The 27,564-nt window shown below is 37.4% G+C and overlaps 1 protein-coding gene across 1 annotated transcript in view; it reads right to left on the reverse strand.

Moving 5' to 3' along the window:
• Positions 1-304: 304 nt before the first annotated feature.
• LOC143030171 (uncharacterized) overlaps positions 305-27,564 on the reverse strand; it is a 128,636-nt gene continuing 101,376 nt past the window's right edge. Inside the window, exons 7-11 of the mRNA XM_076193332.1 lie at positions 27,520-27,564; positions 13,794-13,979; positions 8,434-8,597; positions 4,412-4,962; positions 305-372 (exon numbers count right to left, since the gene is read on the reverse strand). The exon at positions 27,520-27,564 is cut by the window's right edge and continues 1,203 nt beyond it. Coding sequence (XP_076049447.1) covers positions 305-372; positions 4,412-4,962; positions 8,434-8,597; positions 13,794-13,979; positions 27,520-27,564 — 1,014 coding nt within the window. The remainder of the gene's footprint in view (positions 373-4,411; positions 4,963-8,433; positions 8,598-13,793; positions 13,980-27,519) is intronic.

The following is a 27,564-nucleotide window of genomic DNA, read 5'->3' on the forward strand; positions in this document are numbered from 1 at the left end:
CCTCCCATACATGTTGCAACTCATCGCCCTCCTGCAGAAGCAAGACAGTGTCTCAAGATCCAGCAGCTCCGGACTGGTGGACCCTCTGTCCCAAAGAATAACAAGTGACAGAAGAATGGCAGGAGAGGATCAAGCGCCTCCAGGAGAAGTTGTTCCTGAAATGCTTTCGATTGCAGGCTTTCTGGAGTCACTGTCCTCTTTGTGTGGCTTGTAATGTATAAATGTGTAAATTCAGTAACTATTTACTGTGCCTATATATAACCGCTTGGATTGTTGGTAATGTGTAAAAAAACTTAAAACCTTATCAATTATCTATTATACTGTCGACTCTCCATTGCAAACTTTCTGGAGTCACTGTCCTATTTGTGTGGCCTGTAATGTGTAAATTGCGTAAACGTATAAAATTAGTAACTGTTTACTGTATATAGCCGCTTGTATTGTTGATAATGTATAAAAAAAAACTTATTTATTATCTCTTAGGCTGTCGACTGTCTTTCAATTCCAGTATCTAGAGTAGACAAAGTGGGAAATCAGCATGAATAGACACAAGTAGACGAAACGGGAAAAGAGTTGATAATAGGAGTGGACAAATTGGGAATAGACCAAATGGGAAGTATCCACTTTGAAGATGTCCTAATAGGAATAAAGCGCTTGGTATTAATTTATTTTTCCCTTCTGTTTTTTCATGTATACACACACACACACACACACACATACACACACACACACACACACACACACACATATATATATATACGAGTATGTGAGAAACATATGTGAGAAAGCTATAGGAAAAAGGTAAGGACGTTTTTTTGGCTTTTATGGATCTGGAAAAGGCTTACGACAGGGTAGACAGGAAGGCACCGTGGGAGGTACTGCAGATATATGGGATATGAGGAAAGATGTTAAGAGCAGTCAAGAGTTTTTATGAGAGTAGTAGAGCTTGTGTTAGGATTAGAAATGGAGAGAGTGAATGGTTTGAGGTAAAAGTGGGACTTCGTCAGGGGTGTGTTATGTCGCCCTGGGTGTTCAATCTTTACATGGATGGGGTGGTGCGAGAGGTGAATGCAAAGGTAGTGGGTCAGGGGTTGGAGATGATTAAAGAAAATGGAGAAAAGTGGGAGGTGAGCCAGCTGTTGTTTGCCGACGACACTGCGCTTGTAGCAGGATCAGAGGAGGGATTGAGGAAGTTAGTGACAGAGTTTGAGAAGGTGTGTGAAAGAAGAAAGCTGAAGATAAATGTGGGTAAAAGTAAGGTGATGAGATGTACAAGGGAAGAGAGTGACAGTAGGCTGGAAGTGAGCATTAAGGGTGAGAAACTGGAGGAAGTGGATAGTTTCAGATACTTGGGTGCAAATGTGACAGGAAAGGGAGGAGTGGGGGTGGAGGTAGAATGTAGATTGAGAGAAGCAAGTAAATGCCTTGGTGGATTAAAAAGTGTAATGAGAAATAGACATTTGGGAATGGATGCTAAGAGGAGGTTATATGAAGCAGTGATTGTGCTAACAGCACTGTACGGGGCAGAAATATGGAATATGAGAGAGGAAGAGAGAAGGAGTTTGAATGTGTTTGAGATGAAATGTCTGAGAAGTATGATAGGGGTTACTAGGCTAGATAGAATGAGAAATGAGGAGGTGAGGAGGAGAACAGGGGTGGAAAAGGAGCTGGGAGATAGGGTTGATGAAAGAATATTAGGATGGTATGGACACATGGAAAGAATGAGTGAAGAAAGATAAGTAAAAGAAGTGTGGAAAGCGGAGGTGGAAGGAGTGAATATGAGGGGGCGTCCTAGGGTGAGATGGATGGATGGGATGAAAGGGGCTTTACAAAAGAGAGGAATGTCTGTAGAGAAAGGACGGGAGAGGACAGAAGATAGGGGTGAATGGAGAAGGGTTGTGTATAAATGAGGCTGTGATGCATGAGGGGGAGTGGGTGGGGGATGGGGGGTGAGGAAGTATATATGAGAAAAAAAATTGACGCAGTCCGAAGGGGTTCTCCCCGTCTTCTCCTTCCCTGCATGAGGGGACGGAGAGGGGGGTTGCCGAATTTATGAAGCGGCCTTGTTGTGGATGTGCTGTGTCTTGCGACACTGCTTCTGAGCCAGGGCAGTGGACAGGATGCAGGGATGACCCGTCATCCAGGAGTTGCCAAGATAGGAGGGAGGGAGGAGGGTGGAGGGGAGTGGAATATAAGGGAAATGAAATGGGTGAGAGTGATTTCTATGCCTTTTACTTTTTGGCTACCCCCCTCCCCGTGTAAGGGGGAAAAAGCCTTTGGTATATGTATGTATGTATGTATGTATGTATGTATGTATGTACGTATGTAGTGACTGTATGGTAGCATGCAGCCATTGTTTTAGTGAATGTTTTGGGGTGTCTATGACTATTCCTCTTTGTGTCCATCGTGGTAAGGGGTGGTGGGAATTCTACCACCGTGATTCCCATGTGAATCGTAAAAAGTGACATAGAAAACGACCCAGCAGGTGTTGTTCTATTCCTGTATATTACAACTAGGTAAAATACACACACACACACACACACACACACACACACACACACACACACACACACACACACTGACTAGAGTATTCAGGTCACTAATGGAGATATATTGCATTGGCAGAAGAGATCTCTTGATTAAGGATGGGAGGGTTTTGAAAAGGTCATTGAAACAAATAAAAAAAAAGACTACATGTGTACAAGATGTGAAGAAATACAGTTTTCCTTATAGATGCAATTGGAGGCCATCATTGTCTATATATGCTAGGCGATTTTTGAAGGCCATCAGGGCTCTTAACAGGTTATGTCGGTTGGAACAACGGCTATCTCCTACTGATTAGCAACCTTGCGGGCTTTGAGAGTTTAGAGTCGATGTGTATTCACTATACTGACAGGCGGCGACACCTAACAGGAGTCTGATAAAAGAGGTAAAGGTAAAGTATGTTCACTCGTGATTTAAGGTAGCCCCACCAAGGGGTGGGGGTAGGGGGTTGGGTTTAACCCATTAAACTCCGATGACAAGATTCTTGTCATTTGGTCAAATAAAACAAAAAATCATAAAACACCAAAATGTTTGATCAAACACCAGAAAAATATGACGTCAGTCCTCGCTTCGCTCGCGCTGACGTCATATTTTTCTGGTGTTTGATCAAACATTTTGGTGTTTTATGATTTTTTGTTTTATTTGACCAAATGACAAGAATCTTGTCATCGGAGTTTAATGGGTTTAAGTCATAAGGGTCAAGGTTATGAAACCGAGCCGACCACCCAACATCGGCACGGAACGAGATCATCCAATCCAGAAATATTTCCTTAGGCGCTTGCAATGATCGTTGAGCTGCCTGCAACGTAGCTCAAGCTTTCCTAAATCACTTGTCGAGTTTAGTATTATTCAAATTCTGGGGGCAGGAGATAGCCGCTGTCCCAAATAACATGAACCGTCGAGCCACAGATGTCTTCAGATTTTGCCTCCAAGCGTGTATAGACAATGACATCCACCATTTGGAGCATGCTATCTTTATATATATATAAAAAATATAGTAATAATAATAATGATAATAACAATAATAATAATAATAATAATAATAATAATAATAATAATAATAATAATAATAATAATAATAATAATAATAATAATAATAATAATAATAATAATAATAATAATAATAATAATAATAATAGCAACAACAACAACAACAACAACAACAACAACAACAACAACAACAACAACAACAACAACAACAACAAAAACAACAATAATAATAATAATAATAATAATAATAATAATAATAATAATAATAATAATAATAATAATAATAATAATAATAATAAATAACAATAATAATAAAGAAATAAACAAAAAGCTAATGAAGCTTCATGTACGCAGATGGTATTTGGAATATCTCTAACAATTTAGGTTTCATTTATCTTTAAAATGAGGGAGTTTTTTGAGAGGTTATTCTGTACTTATTTCAATAAAATTCCCTACAGTTCAAATGGGACGTGTCTCGCTCAACCAACCATTTTCATTGTGAGTAGACGGCCCCAGCGTCTCACCAGATCACCAATGGATATTGCACCTCATTTCCTTTATTGTACGTACTATAGTAACTAACAACGTAACCTTAGGGTAGCTGTAATTTCATTGAAATATATCTAATTACACATTATTGGAATAATTACATTGTAGTCTACTTTGATGTTTAAGTAATTATGACTTATTTCTCATTTCCAAGATTCTTTTCACCTAACTGAAATCCCAACTACACCCATGGATTTGTAGTACACAGGAAGAACATTACATAGTTTACTTAGATTAGGCAAACTGTTAGACGACATTTACAGTTTTTTTTTTTTTAATTACTATCATGTCAGTCTTATTATTCGTCTTTTGCTGACTTAATTTTTCCAACCAGATTGCTTTTTAAATACATTAAAATTACTCACGGAAGATGGATGTGGTGCTAATGAGTCTTCGTCGGTGATACCATCTGCAGACGACATCAAGTGCGGAGATGCTTCCTCGTCTTTGAAATGGCCCCTAACGACACCCGCTCTTAGGTCTCCACCTCTCAGCCCTGCGGTAAGAGAGACTGGTCCAACCTGGCGTTGGTTGCCACAGTTGGGTACTTCATCGCTGCTGCTACCACTTACGTCGAGACCATCCCTAATATCAGTACTTTCACCCACATCATCACCTTTGTCTGGTTCTAGCCAACTCGACAAAGCCTTCTCTGCTGCTGCCAAGCGAGACTCCGTCTCCCTCTGCATTTTCTCTTGTGGCTTAGAGTCCAGTGCCGCTCCTGAACTATGTTCGTGCCTGCCATGGACGTTTGGATTACAAATTGGCGGTGGATGCCTACGGTGTTGTAAGGGCTTTAGTGGTGCTTGAGACGGTAGCTGGACAAGATGACGTGGCTGCAGTGGCGACGGCTTTGTATAGGGTCGTGATGGGCCAACAGTTCTGGAGTTTTGAAAAAAGTCAGTTAATGCAATCAATTGTAACTACTCTCAATATTGAATGTCAATGATACACATAAAGATGTGTGCACGCAGTAAAATATGCCTATCGTACATTGTAATTACTAGTAGTTCAAACAGAAAAATAATGCTCCAAAGGCACATTGACTATCCTGATGTGTAGTATTTAAATATACCACATCAGCTCTAGTGCTACGAATGTGGTGAACAGAATCCCCCACATGTGCTTCTGAGCGATATTTTGGCTTATAGTATCGCAGCTGCAGAAATTGGACGGACAAGGAATTTATATGTTGTGTAGAAATAGCTGGCTTTTGGCCTTGTGTAGGTTAAGTCCATATTACTCCTGTACTACAGGAATTTGTATCCTCACGAAAGCATAACCTTGGCCCTGCCGAGCCATGTTCCCGCGAGGCTGGGTCCTCTCGTTACCTTTCTGTACGCAGGATGTGTATATAAGGAGACAGACTGTGGTCTCCATAAGCAGTTCTCTCCTGTACTTGTAACCATCGGTGCTCGTCCCCAGGCCCACGCGGTCACTTTTGGGGTTAAGGCAGCCTCGGAGCCTCACCGCCGACCCAGCCTAGGTCAACATTCGCACTAACTAGAATAAAACCATCAAACTCAATGGCGCTTCATTCACTCCCTCATCACCATAGTCCAAGTAACGTTCGCGTAATGTTACACGACCTACAGGAAATAGCATGAACCAAGCGGGAACCGTAGTGTAGAATCTGAATAAGAAGACGACAGTGAGACAAATGAAAATATAAGTTTTAGTGATCTCGCCAGTACAAACTATGATAGCCTTTGTAAGGAGAAAGCATGTAAATGTAAAATGACTGTATAACTTTAACAAATGCTGAAATATTGGTTATTTTTATCTTTATTTTCAATTATTCTCTTATGGCCGAATATATTTTATTTCAAGGGGCGTCTCCCTCATTTTTTTTTTCTTTCTTCACATTTTATTTTTGTTTCCGTTTTCCAGACAATCATTATGCAACGGAAAAGAAAGAGTTAAGGGTTAAAGCGAGGTGGTTTATTGTGTGGGAACACGCCACTACTATAGTGTCCCCTTAAGTCGCGTAGCATTTTTGTGACATAAGAATTAATATGATTAAACAAACCATTGTATGTGTCCATAAATATTATTTATATTTGTGAAATTAATGTTACCACAAACCATGATAGATTTTGTAAGAAGAAAGCATGTAAATGTAAAATGATTGCATAATTTTACCAAATGTTGAAATATTGGTTTTCATTTAGTATTAGTACGAGCGGAAATTGATTATTCACAAACTCCTCCTAGATTTTGCAGATAAACCCCTATAACCATATGTATTCTGAAGATGAATAAACGAGATGCATTTCTTCACATTTTAGATGTAGACATTTATTGTCAATACACACACACACACACACATGCACATACACACGCATGCAAAAGAATGTGTACATATGATATTTGTGTTTGTGTATGGATGTATTTCCAAACTAGGGTTTCCCAACCTTCGGGGGGGGGGGGGGAGCAAACACCTGGGAGGAAGACTGTTTAAAGCTATATTTCATTTCCCCCAAAATTATTTGGTTAGGGTTAAAGTTAAGTGGGGGTCTGGTTAGGTTAGGGATTATTCACCAACTCGCAGCAACGCGCGGGTAATTTGGTTAGTATACATACATACATATGTATATGTATGTATATATATATATATATATATATATATATAAACATACATACAGACATACATATATATATATATATATATATATATATACATATATACATATATATACATATATATACATATATATATATATATTTCAAATTAAAAACGAAAAAAAAAATCACTCAAATATCCGTTTATCTATATGTCTACTCGGTCAAATATTCGGTCTGCCAAATGGCCGTCAGCTAAATGTCCACTCGGCCATATGTCTGCGAATTATCCGTCAGTCAAGTGTCCGTCGGCCATCCGTCCGGCCACGGGACATATATCACGTCCCTGAAGCGGCAGGACATCCCTCTCGGCGACAAGAACACCAACACTTCTGCGACATCAACTAATGGCGGTCCTATCCACATGTTCCCTTTACCATTCTCCCTGGATACTCTTTTCCCCCTTTGTAGACACTGCAAACGTAGTGCCCTACAAACCCCCACCATTCTTCATTTGCGTCTTTATTATTATTTTAATAAATTGTTCGCTAGTGTCAACAATTGGCATCAAGGTTTCGTTTAATATAGCATTAAACTCCGATGACAAGATTCTTGTCATTTGGTCAAATAAAACAAGGAATCATAAAACACCAAAATGTTTGATCAAACACCAGAAAAATATGACGTCAGTCCTCGCTTCGCTCGTTATTTGACCAAATGACAAGAATCTTGTCACCGGAGTTTAATGTGTTAATATAGCATAGCCTTGGATAGGTCCCACCACGAAATAGACTAGCTACGTCACTTTGGAGGTGGAACAAATATTACCGTATAGGCGTAAATTATGGACATCTTGGATATTACATTGGAACAGTGGAGACGAAGGGTCTCAGAAAAGCTTTTGACATTAAAAAAAGTAGTAAAATAACCATTAAAACGCGAGAAATAGGCAAAAAAAAAATTAGAAAATGAGAGGTATTCTGAGATAGCACAGGCTTGGAAAAATATGAAAGTAGGACAAAAGTGTTGGCAAATTCACAAATAAAGTAGTAAAGCAATTAACTAGAAAGGAGAGTATTTAGAAAAGGGGAGTAAGGGAGGATAGTAGCTAGAGGCGTAGCTAGGTTTCAACAAGTGAATGGTTATATTCCAACCATAACAGAACTCTGTATTGGATTTCAAATAAAGGAGGCAAACAGGTGGAGAAAAGGTCTATCTCGGGGAGTGGGGAAGGCCAGACCTTCCTAAGCCCCCCTGAAGCTACCCTTAACCCATTAAACTCCGATGACAAGATTCTTGTCATTTGGTCAAATAAAACAAAAAATCATAAAACACCAAAATGTTTGATCAAACACCAGAAAAATATGACGTCAGTCCTCGCTTCGCGAGCGAAGCGAGGACTAACGTCATATTTTTCATTTTGGTGTTTGATCAAACATTTTGGTGTTTTATGATTTTTTGTTTTATTTAACCAAATGACAAGACATCTTGTCATCGAAGTTTAATGGGTTAAGAGAAAATTAGATAAATTTATGGATAGGGACGACAGGTTGTAAGGGGTATGGAACTACCTAATGTAGACCTTATGGTCTCTTGCAGTCTCTTCCATTCATATGTTCTTATGCTTTACCACCAGTGATAGTGGTACGAAGTTGTGTACGGGGATTTGTCAAGGCGAAAGTTCCATACTCCACTGCGATTTGGGTCACATACATCCTGTTCAAACCGCTACCTAGTTACTTTATTTAATTGTAGTCTATAAGCATTCGACTTTCCTTTTCTCATCCTCACCTTTCTGCATGAGATACTGATGTCTTCTTGGCCACAGTAGCCGTCGAAGTCTGCACCTGTGGACTGTCCGAGGTGGACAGGGTGGTTGTCCTCGTATCTCTGGTGGAACGAAGATGTCCCATACAGGACTGACCCGTGAGCGCCTTCCATACTGATTTCAGTACCTGTCCAGGAATTTGAGGTTATCATTAGATAGATAATATTGCCGTTTACAAGCCTGCCCTACTCTCCTCTTAACAATTTCAAGGAGATGGCATGCAAATTAAATCGACATCTTATTCTGAGGTTCCAGTAAAACAAAGTGCTAATATGTTAAATGTTCTTACTCTATATTTGGCTATCCGAGGTTTTATCAACCCCAGTTAGTACAAGAAATATCACATTTTGAGGACTTCTTTTTGTCATTTACGAGTGAATGAGTGCAGTTCGTAAGGAAACAGGCTAAAGCCAGATAATCTTTCAAGGCCTGATATAGCTAGTGGCTGGTAATGACTCAGACAATGGTTTCCCGAGATGAGATCTATCAGACGATCAAGAAGGATGAAGCTTTCTCGGCGTTGACCGAAAAATAACAAATCGCAAAGGTCAATACAGCATACAGCATTCTCTCACAAAAGTTGTCTATCTTATTGGTCAGAGATGCTGGTCTGTAGTCCAATGGTTTCTCCTTATTTCCTCCTGTGTGAATTGTAGTTTATTAGCTCGTTTCCAGTCTTGTAGCACTATCCTTTCCTTCAATGAGCAAAAAACTGGTTTATGAATCTCGTCTACTACTACTCTTTGCATTTCTTAAGCAGACACCGCCGCGGCCACTATACCTCATATATGACATAATAACACAAACTAGTAAACGCAATAGATGACACAGGTCCACTTTGACAGGTCGCCTCACGCACGATCAAGCACGTATTTGCAGATTGTTCAGAACTGGCAGCACACATGCATAATCATAATATAACTAGGTTGGAGTCAATAACAACTCTGACCATTGTGTTGCCGACGCAACTTCTGGTCTTATAGATTCTAAAAGATAAATAAATAAATAAAGGAATAAATAAATAGACAAATGAATAAATAAATGAATAAATGAATAAATGAATAAATGAATAAATGTCTAAATCACTAAATGAATAAATGAATGAATGAATAGATACGTGAATAAATAAATAAATTAATAAATAAATAAATAAATAAATGAATAAATAAATAATCTGCCACTTGGTCCCCGCTACCTCACGCTGGGAGGTGCAAGCGTTCTAATGCAGATTCACTTTCCACAAGATAGCGTTCCTCGACTCTAGTAAAGCCTTGGGGTGCCAACAAAAATCATAAAGCTTCAAACCTCGACTCCCGAAGACTGACAGCTAGGCTCTGTGACAAGGCAGTGGAATACTTACCGCATGGAAAATTCTTAAGTGTCCCGATTATTCAAGGAACTTTAATGACATTCTTACGGACCAAGTCACTAGTATTTCTTTTATGATCAGGGACTAATTCCCACTCAAAAAAATAAATAAATAAATAAATAAACAAATAAATAAATAAATAAATAAATAAATAAATAAATAGATAAATAAATGAATAAATAAATAGATAAATAAATAAATAGATAAATAAATGAATAAATAAATAAAAAATTATCGCATTCAACTTGTACGCCTCCGTTTCGATACCTGCCTTAAATATTTCTTTTGCCACCTCCATGACTCAATCTCTTCGGTGCAATATTGTCTCCAAGAATAATGGCTGATTATTGCTCACAAAATACTTAAATGTCGCAACCGGTATAATGAACAATTAAACAACGTTCCTCAAAGCCGGGGTTATTACCACAAATGGGGCAAAAACATTTTGTATGGAGTAACATGCTTCTGCAGTAATTTAGCTTTATTATATATGTCAAAATCTGAACCATGCAATCAAAATCGAGTTCAAAACAATTCATGCATATTGTAATGACATATAACAGCATTGCGACTGTAGAAATTTATTTGTAGACTTGCGTTTTGTATCGAGAGTATGGAATTATTTAATTGGTAGTAATTCAAGCCTCCCAGACTGAATTTGGAGAATAGAACAACTGACTTAGAGGGCTAATGCTGGAATGGACTGGGTGATAAGTAATTGTAGCTGATAGCGGGTGTAAAGTTAACATCATCAGCACCTGGCTCAATGTCTTGGACAATGCCGATGATGCTTCTAATAATCGAACCACATAAAGTCTCTAAAATCAAGACCAAAATCCAAGCGCCTGGAATTTCTGTTGACGAGACCAAAAGTCAGTTTTCTCTCTGCGAAGAATATGTAGTCTTAGTGAGATCCAGTTATACTGGCAGTGAGATCCATATATTCGAAGGATCAGATCTAGAAGTCAACAAATGAATAGGAGTGGCCTGTGGAATACTGAATAGTTTCGATCGGACTCTTGCGCCCTAGACACATTTGCTAGGTGGAAGGTTTGTATCTTCAGGGCCATTGAAATCTCTGTCTCAATAAATTGAAGTGCGACATGAACCTTCATCAAGGCTCGAAGTTGCATTTCAATACATTCGGTCTCGGTACAAAGTCTTTGTAGAATTATAAAGAATTACTGGAGAGATCACGCTTTAAACCAGGACATACCCAATGGTGTTGACATAAGTAACCTAACTCATCACCAAGAGGCAACTGAAGCACTACACTTACGTGGTTCCCCTACCGAACTCTGACCCTGCCCGTTGGTGATCTTGGAAAGGGATGATGCATCCAGAGTGAACGAAATCAATAAGGCACCTACGTAGTTACATGAAATATTCGTACCTGAGAGAAGACGGTAGGGATTGATCAGGATTTTTTTTCTCGTGATTTTGTCAGGAACGGTCCACAGGGCTGAAGAAACATAAATGTGGCTCTATGCTATCATACTGTACGTGCTCCCCATTGACTTGACCAGAACAGTGATAAGTGTGGCGCTCAACATTTATTTCCTAAACACTTGCGCCACGCATCGGAAAGTGCCCCCAACCCCATCCTGAGATGTTCCAATTCGCCAGAAAGCACCCTGGGAAATGAGGTGGTCGAGGTGTTACAAAGTAGAGCCTACCTGGGATTTTCCTCAGTACTGAACTTGTGTGTACATGGCACATCACTAATGTCACGACCAAAGGTCCTCAGCAGTGCAACCCTGGCGTCCCTCTTCTTTGACGTAAATGTATGGGGACCCTTTGTGGAGCTTTCCCCTACACCCATTGTAAAATCCCCATCCCCATCCCCGTTGGACAGTAGGTCTTGAACAGAAGAACATAAGAATGGAGGAGACTGCAAGAGAACTTAAGAACTACACTAGGCAGTTTCATCTATAAAGTTATCTAATCTTCTCTTAAAACAATCAATTGTTTCAACGCTATGTGGTTATCAAGTTTACCTCATTCGTTAACCACTATATTGGTAAACCAATTCTTGCCTATTTCCCACTTAAACCTAAATTTGTACAATTTAAAACCATTACGACGAGTTCTGCCTAAATCAACCTTGTTAAAGCCCTTGATCCATTTGAATAGCTCTATTAGTTCACCCCCACACTCTTCGTGTTTCCAGAGAATAAAGTTAAGGTGCCTAAGCCTGTCTTTGTATAGTAAATTTCTAAGCCCTTTTGGTAATTCTCCTGTGAAGATTAATAATTACCTCTAAATTTTTTTTTTTTTTTTTTTTTTTTTTTTTTTTTTTTTACCCTGGCACAAATGCACTATTTCCTGGGTTTAAGGTTCGGACTCACTAACACTCCTAAGTCCTTTTTATTTTATATGGCATTATCTAATTTATAGCTCTTAGCTTGGTTGTGTAATCCTACGTTTAACGCACTGCACTTTGAGATATTGAAGTCCAAGTACCATTTCACCGACTATGCAAATAATTGATCAAGATCCTGTGCAGTATCCCAGCATCTTATCCCGACTTAACCCATTAAATTCCGATGACAACATTCTTGTCATTTGGTCAAATAAAACAAAAAATCATAAAACACCAAAATGTTTGATCAAACACCAGAAAAATATGACGTCATATTTTTTCTGGTGTTTGATCAAACATTTTGGTGTTTTGTGATTTTTTGTTTTATTTGACCAAATGACAAGAATCTTGTCATCGGAGTTTAATGGGTTAATATGACGTCCTATTTTAATGTCATCCGCAAACTTACTAACATCACTATCAATTCCATTGTCCAAGTCGTTTATATACATAAGGAAGAATATGGGACCCAAAACCGAGCTCTGGGGAACTCCACTAGTAACGCTACCCCATTTGGATTTTACACCGTTAGTGGCGACCCGATGTTTTCTGTTACTAATTGAAACACTTTTCTTCTTATATCATGGGCCTTGATTTAATTTAGTAGTTTCTGGTGGGGCACATTTTCGAACGCTTTGCATTGTTATATACCGCCTTTTAGACATTAGTGTAAAGCAGTGGTTCCCAACCTTTTTTTTTTAGTTTTACAATTATACGTACTAAGTTAACCTTAATCCTAATGCCGGGTACCGTAATGTTTTCTTGATTTTATTTTATTTTATTATATTTTCAATTTTTTTGTCAGCCCTTCATTACCCCCGAAAATTTGTTACCTACCCCCCAGGGGGTAATTTACCCACAGGTTGGGAACCACTGGTGTAAAGGGATGATATATTAGTTACACATGACCTACCCTTGGTGAACCTATGCTGTAAATCACGAATCCCATTATCCCTATCTATTTGTTCCCTGATACTGATTGTTATAAATGATTCTAGCATTTTACCTACATTATCGACGTCAAACTGATTGGTCTGTAATTGTGCATAGGAGATTTATCAACTTTTTTAAATTCGGGAACAACGTTTGCCTGCCCCCAAGAAGTATGCACGAATACAGTGTCAACCGACTTATTAAATACTTCCGTTAACTACTCATGGATTTCAAATTGATACTCTTTTAGCACTCTTGGCATCTTTTCGTCTGAGCCCGGGGATTTTGTAGCTTTAAATATATCTGTTTGACTACATATTCCTTGCTAATGCTGATGTTAGTTAGTCTACTTCCCTGACCTCCAGTGAAGATTGGGTTGCAACCAGGTATCATATCTAACCTCTCTTTTAAAAATGCTAAGAGAAATGTTTTTGGTGAAAGTTCATCCCTTCTCCATCATTTCCCATCTTCAATTGTAATCATTCATATCAATCCCACTTTGCTCTAAACTTGTCTTCCTCACTCCTCCCTTCCCCCAGTTAACGTATCCCTATATTTGCCACTTTCTTTCTCAGTATATATGCTTCTCTTTACTAGTTTCTATTCCTCCGTATCCACCACTACCGTTCCGATTGCAACTACATATTACGTAGACTTACCTTTCTCTTCAAGTCAAAACCCAAGAAGATGAAGAACCCTTGAAGACCATTGAGAATGATGAATGGGTACCAGCACTCGCGCACATCTCCAAGGGCTGCCACGAAGCCAAAGACCCAGGTTAGTCCCTGGAGTACTGCAAGTCTAACGTATAGTTTGAGGCGGATGCGCTCGCGGCGACTTGGTACCTAGGCAGAATGTTTACATATATATTAGCTGTATCCAAATTTCCACGAAGTAGATTTTTGGAGTATCTAGCTCAACCTAAATAAAACATGTTTGTTAGTAAATAGAAAACATACAAGAATTTGTACTGGGTATACATGTTTTGGAGACATGCTGATTTGTCAAATATCAATAAAATAATGTAATGAATGTTGAATTGTGGTGAGTTTAGAAATATATCTTATCATTTCTTCAATACGGACCTCAGTGTATTGATAGTGTAGGACCAAATATCACGGTAGGATATAATGTCAGTGGAGGACAGAATATTATTTTAGGAAGGGATGCCGGGCAGAATGTCAGCGAACGACTGGTGGCCGGTGTGGAACACGGTGACGTAGGGGTACAAAGTGCACATAAAAGATCGAATGACCGTGAGGGACCAGGTGTCCGTGATGGGGCAAATGTCCATGAGGCATTGTATGTCAATGAAGGACCAAATGTCAATATAGAGCAAGGTGTCAATAAAGAAAAAAATATATAATGTAAGGCATGATGTTGAAATACAAAACGTGTCAAAAAGAAATAATCACGAGTTTCTTAACACCATGAACTTTAATGCTCGTAGTATTAGGAATGAATGCCAAGAAATACAGGCGTATGTCAAAAGTGAAAATCCTCGATATGATAGGAATAACCGAGACATGGTTAAATGGAAAAGAGTTTGAAGCTGAATTTAATATTGCGGGGTTTAAACACTTTCATCAGGATAGAAACCACAAGAAAGGTGGGATGTTCTGTTATACGTTAAAAGCAATGCCTGTATTTTAGAGAAAGTAAAACAGGATGCATATGATAGTTTGTGGGTAGAATTGACCCAAACAAATGGACAAAAAATGAATGTAGGTGTAATATATAGGCCAAAAACATTATCAATAGCAGACGACAAACTGTTGTTTCAAGAACTGTCTAGTTTCTGCAACCGAGACTAATTGATGATTGGTGATTTCAATTTTACTGACATTGATTGGATGGCCCTTGAACATGGCCATATAGATAGAAGCTTGATAGATTTTCTCGGTGACAATTACTTAGTTCAGCATGTAAAAGAGCCCACAAAACATGGAAACCTACTCGATCTATTGATTACTAGCCGTGAAAGCATGATAACCGATGTAGAAGTTGGTGAATCTGTTGCAAATAGCGATCACAGCTTAAGCAAGGTTTACACGCTACGATAAATTGTAGAGATTTATTGTAATGAAAAGGTTGTTACAATTTGTCATTACGTGTAAACAGGAGATCGTAGCGATTTATCGCTACGATCTCCTGTTTACACGTAATGACAAATTGTAACAACCTTTTCATTACAATAAATCGCTACAATTTATCGTAGCGTGTAAACCTTGCTTTAGTTAGGTTCAAACTGCTAAAATTTTTAGAATAGATACTTGTGTTTCTAAAATACCCGATCTTAGCAAAGCTTAGTTCATAGGATTACGCCAAGAGCTTCAGGTTACAGATTGGGAGGCAAAATAAGCGAAAGACCTGTAGATCAGATGTGGGAAATATTTTAAAATACGCTTAATAAGATGATTCATACTTACATTCCGTTTAAGGACAGGCTCCCCCAAATCAGGCTCACCCAAAATAGCTCGACAAAGAAACTGAAATTAGTATTGCTAAAAAGAGACAGGCTTATAAAAAATGCAAGTGCGAAATGAATATCGCTGATAAATCCAAAGAGAATCCCAAAGAATTCTATAGTTACATTAGAGATAAAAAGGTTATTAGGAATCACATTGGCCCACTATTATCTGCTGACGGTCAACTTGAGTATTCAAACGAAGGAATGTGTGATATTTTAAACAACTATTTTAGCTCAGTATTCGTAAATGAAACACCTCAAAGTGAACTCCAAACTGAAACCTGTGAAAAATATAGGGTGAACTTACTACGGTAAATAAAACACCAGGGCTTGACGGTTGGCATCCAAGAATCTTAAAGGAAAATAAAAAATGAGATTGTTGTTCCATTAAAAATTATAAAAAAAAAAAAAAAATCCATCATATCCGGAGATCTCGCATGAGAATGGAAGCTAGATAAAGTTACTCCAATATTCAAAAAAGGTGACAAAAAGAAATAAGATAACCACAGGCCTATAAGCTTGAGTTCAATTATAGGAAAAATTATGGAAACTATAATCAGAGATGCTATCGAACATCATTTAGAAAGTAATTGTTTGATAAACGATAGCCAGCATGGATTCAGACGGAAACGTTCTTGCGTGACTAACTTACTCGAATTCTACAACACAGTCATCTCGAATTATGACAAAAGAAACAATATAGATTTAATATATCAAGACTTTGCAAAACCTTTTGATACCGTCCCCCACGAAAGGCTACTTACTAAATTAGCTTCACACGGAGTAAGTGGCAGCCTATTAAGTTGGACTAGAAATTGGTCGAATGATCGAAAACAGAGTTGTTCTAAATGGCAAAACTTCTAAATGAATTTTTTTTTTACGAGTGGAGTTCGTTAGGGTTTCGTTCTTGGGTCACTTTCATTCGTAGTGTATATAAATGATATAGACCACGGACTAAAATCTATTGTCTCCAAATTTGCTGATGCTACAAAATTGTACGGAATGGCAAATAATCACTTAAATCAATTAGATATTCAAGAAGATTTAGATAAATTACAGCAGTGGTCTGAAAAGTGGCTAATGAAATTCAACACGAGTAAATGGAAGATTATGTATATAGGAAAAAATAACAGTAAGTACGATTACAAGTTATTTGGAAATTCGTTAACAAAAGTGTATAGTAAGAAGGATCTAGGGGTAATTATCAGTAACGATCTCAAATCATCTAAGCAGTGTATTTCAGCCTCTGAGAAAGTAAATAAGATCCTAGGACTGATTGTACGATCCTTTGACTTCCAAAGTCCATATCTCATTAACAAGCTATATAAAACGTTAGTTCGTCCACATTTGGAAAATGCTGTTTTCGTATGGTCACCGAATCCCATTGACATTGACAGATTGGGAAAGTACAACGGCGAGCCACAAAACTGATTCCAAGTATACTGTAAATAATAAATCATACGAAAATTGACTAAAACATATGAATCTGTTTTCCCTAAAAAAAGAAAAAAAAAAAAAAAAAAAAAAAAAAAAAGCGTAGACTTAGAGGTGACTTGTTACAGGTTTTTAAGATTCTAAAGGGGATTGACAACATCAAATGTGACAAAAAATTTACACTGAATGAGAAAACGACAAGAAATAGTGGTCTCAAATTGTCAGGAAATAGATTTAATTTGGAAGTAGGTAGAAACAACTTCGCCAGCCGTGTAGTTAATGAACGGAATAGACTCCCTGCAGAGGCGGTGCAATGTAGTTCAGTTCGGAGCTTTAAGATTCGTTTAGATAAACATCTAAGCAAGATGCTGTAATGACTGCCATTTATCTTCATATTATTTGTTTATTTGTTTGTTATTGTCTGTTTGCTTGATCTTCACTTATTATCATTTATCTGTCAATTTATTATTATTTATTACTTATTTGTTTGTTTCTTATTTAAACATACCTATGCATTTATTTATTTTATTTATCATTATTATTGTTATAATTTTTTTTATTCTATTTTATTATTTTTTTTTTTACTTTATTTTTTGTTATCAATATTATATATATTTTTTCGCATCCGACCTAGTTATGGACCATAAGGTCTCCTGTCGGCATGCTCCACCTTTGTAATCCTTTGGCATGAATAGAATAGCCTGACAACAGCCAGAATTAAAGGTATTATGCCATCTAGTACAGAAGGCTCTAACCCTTAGTATCCGAGAAAGAGCGTGCCGCAGAGATGAACAGAATATCCTCGCAACGACCAAAACAAAATCAAAAGGATCACCAGGAAGGAAGGTGCTAAAAGCACGGTACTCTATACCCATGTTTTCATAAATATGAGAAATACTGAAACCATCAATGATAATTTTTACTGTTGTTTTCAGTACGTCGAAGGTAGTTCTTATATATGATTTTTTCCATTCAGACCCCATAACAAGGGGCAAATTAATGTCAGACGCTGGTGGATGTGTATACTCTCCCACGACTCCAAAGTCTGTTGGATTATGAATACAACGATACCTCTCTTCGTTGGGCTCCGTACTTGTTGGTGGTGTTGGACGAATGTTTATATCTACTTATATGGCATTCAGACGTGGTGGTTCTGGTGGGAATGAACTTGCAACTTGTCCTCATCAAATCCACCAAGCACACATCGCGAGTGGCCGGTGTGATGCACACTATGTACGGACACGTCGAACAAGACCTGGGGTGAGCCTCTTGTGGGATTTCTGTGCAGGTACCTGGAACATCCCTTTTCTCTCCAGGGCCAATCGAGTATCTTTTTTACAAGTTCAGCAGGCTTAGAATCTCTCTTTGAGGTGAAGAGACCGGGTAGTGTTGTGATCATTTACTACAACTACAACTACAACTTTTAGAGAAAGTGAAACAGGATGCATATGACAGTTTGTGGGTTGAGTTAACCCTAACAAATGGACAAAAAATGAATATAGGTGTAATATATAGGCCAAAGACATTATCATTAGCAGACGACAAACTGTTATTTCAAGAACTGTCTAGTTTCTGCAACCGGGATTTATTGATAATGGGTGATTTCAATTTTACTGACATTGATTGGATGACCCTTGAACATGGCCATATAGGTAGTCGCTTCATTGATTTTCTTGGTGACAATTACTTAATTCAGCATGTAAAAGAGCCCACAAGATATGGAAACTTGCTCGATTTATTGATCACTAGCCGCGAAAGCATGGTAACTGATGTAGAAGTCGGTGAATCTGTTTCAAATAGCGATCACAATTTAGTCAGATTCAAACTCCTAAACAATTTTAGAATAGATACTTGTGCTTCTAAAATACCCGATTTCAGTAAAGCTCAGTTCATAGAACTAAGTCAGGAGCTTCAGCTTACAGATTGGGAGGCAAAATTAAACGAAAGGCCTGTAGATCAGATGTGGGAAATATTTCAAAATACGCTCACTAAGATGATTCAAACTTACATTCCTTTTAAGGACAGACGTCCCCCAAATCAGGCTCGCCCAAAGTGGCTCGACAAAGAAACTGAAAAAAGTATTGCTAAAAAGAGACAGGCTTATAAGAAATATAAGTGCTCGGGTGCATCTAATGACTATGAAAGTTATGTATCAATACAGAGAGATTTAAAAAAGACAATAAGAAAAAGAAAACGACAATACGAAATGAACATCGCTGATAAATCCAAAGAGAATCCCAAAGAATTCTATAGTTACATTAGAGATAAAAAGGTTGTTAGGAATCACATTGGTCCACTATTATCTGCTGACGGTCAACTTGAATATTCAAATGAAGGAATGTGTAATATCTTAAACAATTATTTTAGCTCGGTATTCGTAAACGAAACACCTCAAAGTGAATTCCAAACTGAAACCTGTGAAAAGTCTGGGGTAAACTTACTCACTATGGTAAATATATAACAAAAGAAAAAATTAAAAGGTGTATAGACAAACTCAAAGTTAATAAAACACCAGGGCCTGACGGTTGGCATCCAAGAATCTTAAAGGAAATGAAAAATGAGATTGTTGTTCCATTAGAAATTATTTTCAAGAAATCCATCATATCCGGAGATGTCCCAAGAGAATGGAAGCTAGCTAACGTTACTCCCATATTCAAAAAAGGTGACAAAAAGAAACCAAATAACTATAGGCCTATAAGTTTGACTTCGATCGTAGGAAAAATAATGGAAACTATCATCAGAGATGATATCGAATATCATTTAGAAAGTAACCGTTTGATAAATGATAGCCAGCATGGTTTCAGACGGAAACGTTCTTGCGTGACTAACTTACTCGAATTCTACAACACAGTTATCTCGAATTATGACAAAAGAAACAATATAGATTTAATATATCTAGACTTTGCAAAAGCTTTTGATACCGTCCCACACGAAAGACTACTTACTAAATTAGCTTTGCATGGAATAAGTGGTAGCCTATTAGGTTGTACTAGTAATTGGTTGAATGGTCGAAAACAGAGAGTTGTTTTAAATGGAAAAACTTCTGGATGGAAAAGTGTTGCAAGTGGAGTTCCTCAGGGTTCCGTTCTTGGGCCACTTCTATTCATAGCATATATATAAATGATATAGACAATGGACTAAAATCTACTGTTTCCAAATTTGCTGATGATACAAAACTGTGCGGAGTGGCAAATGATCACTCAAACCAATTAGATATTCAAGAAGATTTAGATCAATTACAGCAATGGTCTGAAAAGTGGCTAATGAAATTTAACACAAGTAAATGCAAGGTAATGCACATAGGTAAAAATAACAGTAAGTACGATTACAAGTTATTTGGAAATTCGTTAACAAAAGTGGATAGTGAAAAAGATCTGGGCGTAATTATCAGTAACGACCTCAAATCATCCAAGCAGTGTATTTCAGCCTCTGAGAAAGCAAATAAGATTCTGGGATTGATTGCTCGATCTTTTGATTTCAAAAGTCCATCACTCATTAACAAGCTATATAAATCGTTAGTTCGTCCACATTTGGAATATGCTGTTTCCGTATGGTCACCGAATCTCATTAAAGACATTGACAGACTGGAAAAAGTACAACGGCGAGCCACAAAACTGATTCCAAATATCAAAAATAAATCATACGAAAATCGACTTAAGCACATGAATCTGTTTTCCCTAAAAAAGCGTAGACTCAGTGGTGACTTGATACAGGTCTTTAAGATTTTAAAGGGAATTGACAACATCAAAAGTGACCAAATTTTCACATTGAATGAGAATCAGACAAGAAACAATGGTCTCAAACTGTCCGGAAATAGATTCAATTTGGAAGTAGGTAGAAACAACTTTGCCAACCGTGTAGTTAATGAATGGAATAAACTTCCTGCACAGGTAGTGCAATGTAGTTCAGTTCGAATCTTTAAGAATCATTTAGATAAATACCTAAGTAAGATGCTGTAATGATTATAATTTATGTTATATTATTTGTTTTTGTTATAATTTGTCTGTCTGATTTTCATTTATTATTAGTTATATGTCAATTTATAATCATTTACTATTTACCTTTTTGTTTGTTATTCAACTATACCTATGCATTTATTTATGTATTTTATTTGTTATTTTTACATTATTATAGTTTTAATTTATTATTATGATTTTTTTTTTTTTTTTTTTTGCATCCGACCTAGATATGGATCAAAAGGTCTCCTGTCGGCATGCTCCGCCTTTGTAATCCTTTGTAATCCTTTGTAACTGATCAAGCCGCAACAATATGACCCATCTTAACCCATTAAACTCCGATGACAAGATTCTTGTCATTTGGTCAAATAAAACAAAAAATCATAAAACACCAAAATGTTTGATCAAACACCAGGAAAAAACGACGTCAGTCCTCGCTTCGTGCGAGGACAGTCCTTCGAGAGGACAGTTTTTCCTGGTTGGTGTTAGGGTCATGGTTGCTGGTTTAATAATACATGAAACTACGCCCTTTTCTGAGAGAGGTTGGGGAAGTTGTGAGTAACTTGACGAACGGAAAGTCAATTAGCAATTGCAACATCAGTACAGAATTGCTAAAAGCCTAGATGAGGTCAGACGCTGTCTACCGTTTTCCAGTCCTGTGTCATTCTATCTGACTGGAAAAGAGGTTGGCAGTCATTAACTGGGGAATGAAAGGGGACAGACAGGATTGCAACAATTACCTTGGGTTTACATTGCTCAGTCTGCCGAGTAATCGATTTGTCCATAAGTTATTGACGCGTTTTGGTTTTGCCTTCTAAGCTCCCAGCGGTTTGAATAGTCTAGGATCACGACTGTTAAGTCAACAAATGAACGGATCCTAGTGTTTTGTGTTCTTATGGAGCGCCGACGAGTTTCAGCAGGGGTATTTTGCAGCCTGTGTTAATCTTAGTGCATCGTGAGGTACTCTGGGATCTGCGAGAATTATTAAAACGATGCCTCGCATAAACTGTGGGACAGAGAATGTTGCAAATTGCAGAAAAAGCGTGTCCAGATTTTTTTTCCCTGTTAATTCAGTAATACTAGTATTTCGTCAGTAATTATTTGCGCATCTACCTTGGGACATAGTCATCAACCTTGACATTGTCGATGATCCTGTGTTTCTTGTAGGATAGCTAGATGTCCTGTTTATAATCCTTGAGTCACGGCACTAACAGACACGTACTTGGGTATTTACTGCATGATAAAAGGGAGTCATAATATAAGGACTGTTTTGACGCCTTTACTGACCAGAGTCTTTTATGTTAGAGTTTAAAAAGCCATATTCGTAAAGGAATGATGATACATTTGTATTACAGCTGTCCTTCCTTTATGATGTTCCCTTAAAAATGCCCTTTACCACCTCTACTGGACTCCACCTATGATAGTGGGGAGGTGGGAGAATTCTGCCACCGTGTTTCCCATGCTCGTCGCAAAAGGAGACTAAAAGGGACAGAGTGATGAGACGATCTTGCATTATGTACGTTCCTTCAACGAAAAGTTAAGGCATAAGAGATTCTGGGAGGAATACCTCAACCAACACCATAGTAAGTGGACTATTGAATGTGTGAGTATATGGTACAGACGAAAATAAAAAATAAGAGATTCGTGGTTTGTTTGGAGGAAGGAAGAAAGATGTGTTGGAGATAAGTGAATCTAGGTTGAAGGAGATGGGTGAATTTGAAATTGGGGGTAGGTGTCCGAAGAGATGACTAGGCGAGGAAGGGAAAGATGGTAAGTGCTGGATTGCTGGTAAGTGATGAGAGAGGAAAGTACGTGGTGAGGTGGAAGGAAGTATCTGCGAGAATAATCTATACGAAGATGAAGTTGAGATGGGAGATATGGGTTTTTGTGAGTGCATATGGGCCTGGTAGTGAAGAAAGTGAATAAGAAAGGAAGGCTTCTTGGAGAGTTTTGGTATTGTGATCTGAGTTGGACGTGGGAAGGCTGCTTGAAAATAAGTTAAAAAACCTTAGTGATCGTATTACTCCTTGAGGAGTCCCGTTGTGTGTGTGTGTACATATATATACGTATATATATATATATACATATTATATATATATATATATATATATATATATATGCGGGTGGAAAAAGAAGTTACGGATCTAGATCCGAGTTACTGAGTTTATTACTGACCGGTTTCACTCTATGCTTCTTCAGAGCATAGAGCGAAACTGGTCAGGAATAAACTCAGGAACTCGGAACTAGACCCATGACTTCTTTTTCCACCTTCATCAAATTGTCACAATGTACCAGCATATATATATATATATATATATATATATATATATATATATAAGTAAATATATACATATATATACATATATACATATATATAATATATATACATATATATAATATATATATATATATATATATATATAATATATATATATAATATAATATATATATATATATATATATATATATATATATATATATATATATATATGAATATCCACAATGTATTTACAATATATAAAATCTTATTTTTTTTAGTTGAAATAAAGAACTCAGCGATCAAGACGTTTTATCTATGTTACTGTTTTCTTAGGTGAGCCAGGGTTTCACGTTTCGGAGAAAAGCCGTTGATGTGCCACATTTGACATGCCTGCCAATGGTTGCCCACCCCTGCCACAGGGGATATAGTGTAAATGATGGGTATATATACATATATATACATATATATATATATATATATATATATATATATATATATATATGTATATACATATATATATGTGTATATACACTGAATGGTTCCCAGTAAACAGATTAATATATTTTCCACCACAAATCACTTTTAATTCCATGCCATCGCAGTCGAGACTGAGAGTAGTGCGAAGGAGGCATACGTTGGAAATTGAAACGTGGTCGAGCAGCGAACTCGAACTCGGCTCACCCGTGACAAAGCGGCAGTGACTTAGCGTATTGGGCTAGGTCAATGCCACTCTGTCACGGGTGAGCCGAGTTCAAGTCCTCGGCTTGACCACGTTTCAATTTCCAACATATGCCTCCTTCGACCTACTCTCAGTCTCGACAGTGATGGCATGGAATTAAAAGTGATCTGTGGTTGAAAAGATATATATATATATATGTGTGTGTGTGTGTGTGTGTGTGTGTGTGTGTGTGTGTGTGTGTGTGTGTGTGTGTGTGTGTGTGTGTGTGTGTGTGTGTGTGTGTGTGTGTGTGTGTGTGTGTGTGTGTGTCAGTGCGGATGTTGTCAGAGTATGTTTGTGGTGAATTATTTGAAATTAGAGAGAGTTTGAATTAAAAAAAAAAAATTGTCTAGATTAGCTAATTTAAATTTACAGAAATTATTTAGAAACGTAGAAATCTCAATCTTCTAGTGTCTTTTCAGAAACCAAAATAGTGTAAAATTATTGTTATTTTTAAATTATCTCTAGTTCTTTCATTAATATCCTATAGCACATTTCTATTATGTAACGATCTATTCAGCCAACTTTACAATGAAATTTAGAGGATAGAGTAATAATGTAATATCTTCAGTCTTTGCATTTATATATTATGGCATATTTCGGATCGGCTATAGAATCCCTTCACACACACACATACATACACACACACACACACACACACACACACACACACACACACACACACACACACACACACACACACACACACGCACGCACGCACGCACACACGAAAAGAAACTAAAGAAAGATAGTTACAGAAGAGAACTAAAAAAAAAAAAAAAAAAAAAAAAAAAAAGGCTACCAACACAGTGATCGATGTCTGGAACAAACTGAACAGAGAAACAGTGAATGCCAGAAGTATACACGAATTCAAGAATAAACTGGATGTGGAGAGATAAGAAAACGGGTCACTACGAGCATAGCTCCCGTCCCGTAAAATACAACTAGGTAAATACACACACACACACACACACACACACACACACACACACACACACACACACACACACACACACACACACACACACACACACACACACACACACACACACACACACACACACACACACACACACACACACACACACACACACACACACACACACACACGCACGCACACACACACACAAGTTATGAAAAGTAGATGGGTAAAACATCTGAAGGGACAACAATATACTAAATCCGAGACAATCCGGATTACAGGGAAGATCATGTGCCACAAAATTGATCTGTTTTTACTCAAGACTACTAGACATAATACAGGAAAGGGACGAATAGGCTGATTGTGCTTTTCTAGATTTATAAAAAGCTTTTGATAAAGTCCCACAAAAAAAAAAAAAAAAAAATTAAGAAAACTGGAAACCATAGGAGGGATACAAGGTAAACTACTGAAATGGATGGAGGACTTTTTGCATGGAAGAAAAGTGAGAGTAATGCTCAGATATAAGAGTTTTAATTGGGAAGAGATGATTAGTGGCTCCAATTATGTTTGCTATTTATGTGAATGACATGGACGAAGGTGTGGAATGTTACATGAACATTTTTACAGATGACACAAATCTGTTAAAGAAAGTGAGTAGTAACTGAAACGGACTGTGACTCACTGCAGAGATCTGAACAGGGTTTGGGAATGGAGTCAGAAGTGGGAAGTGGATTTCAACATTAAGAAATGTAGCATCATGGAATTCGGAGAAAAAAAAATCTGAAAAAGACGTTAGAGTAATCATCACAAAGGATATGTCCCCTGTCAAACAGACAAACAAAATTGTCGGCGAAACCTATAATTTGCTAAGATCAATTAAAGTGGCTTTTACTTACTCGGATGAAGAAATGGTAAAGAAAATACTAGTCACACTGATAAGACCAAAACTGGAGTACGCAATATGGTCACCCAGTACTAAAAAGAATATATATAAAAAAAATCAGAGAATCCAGAAAGCAACTACGAAGATGGCCCCAACACTCAAAAATGTCATATGAAGAAAGATTGTCAAAACTAGAATTACCAACTCTGGAACAAAGAAAAGAAAGATGTGACTTGTTGATCATCCACAGAATTATGAGAGGTACAGAAGTCCTTGATAGCGAATACTTATTAAATTGAGATAAGAGATTTACACAAGAGGATATGGAAGGAAGCTCAAAAAGGGCAGTTATAGAAGAGACCACCTGAAAAAAAATAGCTTTCCCCACAGAGTGGTGGATGTATGGAACACACTAGACGAAACAATAGTGTGTGCAAAAATAATACACGAATTTAAGAGCAAATTAGATATGGTGAGATACAGTGACGGGACATCACGAGCGTAGCTCCCCTTCCCGTAAGATACAAATAAGTAGATACACACACAGACACACGCGCACGCGCGCTCGTTTAGGGTGGAGACTGTACAATTGAGTGTTGCTGGGATGGACATTCTACAGTTGATTATGACTCGTGATACATAACCTAACCTGACATGACCTAACTTGATCTAACCTGATCTAACCTAACCTAACCTAACTTGACCTAGCCTAACCTAATAGACATAACCTAAACTAATCTAACCTAACCTAACCAAACCTGACGTAACCTAACCTAACCTGGCCTAACCTAACCTAACCTAATCAAACCAAATCAAACCAAACCTAACCTAGCCTAACCTTACCTAGTCTATGTTAGGGTGGAGAGTCTACAGTTGATAAGTGTGGATGGAAATTCTACAATTAAGTGTAGTTGGGGTGGAGATTCTACAGTTGATCAGTGTGTGTGTGGTGGGGGGGGGGGTTATACGATTGACCCCACATTTCTATTATGGAACGATATTGAAAGTAGTTACAAGAAAACTTATTCCGGCAACTTTACAATAAAAACTGAAAGATGGAGTCTAATAGTTATCATTTCTACCGCCAGATGCCAGGCACGCCGCTGCTGTCACGGCGGTGCAAACAATAAGTTATATCTATGTAAAACAATCCTAATAAGTTATATCTATGTAAAACAACCGTAATAATTTTGATAGAATTTTATCAATCATCTTTTACAATTAAATGAATATATAAGTACATAAATAAACAAATAAAAATAGAAATAAACAAGAATGGATAACTGTATAAATAAATAAATAAATAAAAGTAAACTAATATCTATTAATAGGTAAGTAAATTATATAGAGACTACTACCAGAAAATATCCAATTTTTTTTATGTTGGATTATAAATCTTTTACTACCGAAAGTAATGCATAATTTTGATGTCACCTGCGATCAAGTTTACATATAAAACCAAGCCGAAGATCAAGACATCCATTGTAAATATGATATCGGAAATAAAGATGAAAATGTATATAAAAAAAGGTGTTATCCTTTTCATTGGCACCAAACACATCTTAAATAGCTGATGGGAACCATGTTAGTTTTTATACGGCAAAATAATAAAACTGATGAAGAGTTAACTACAAAGTTTATCACGCTGTATAAGAAAGAAATAAAAACTTATACTTCTTTTACGTAAAAAAAAAACATATAGACAAGTTTCAAGGAACATATGATGGATGTAGTGCACATACCTGGACTTTCTTTTGTTGTTTCATCTTCTTCAAGATCTTCTTTTG

This window comes from Oratosquilla oratoria, chromosome 12, assembly GCF_046742065.1.
Source record: "Oratosquilla oratoria isolate Oo_2021 chromosome 12, ASM4674206v1, whole genome shotgun sequence".
Taxonomy (NCBI): Eukaryota; Metazoa; Arthropoda; class Malacostraca; order Stomatopoda; family Squillidae; genus Oratosquilla; species Oratosquilla oratoria.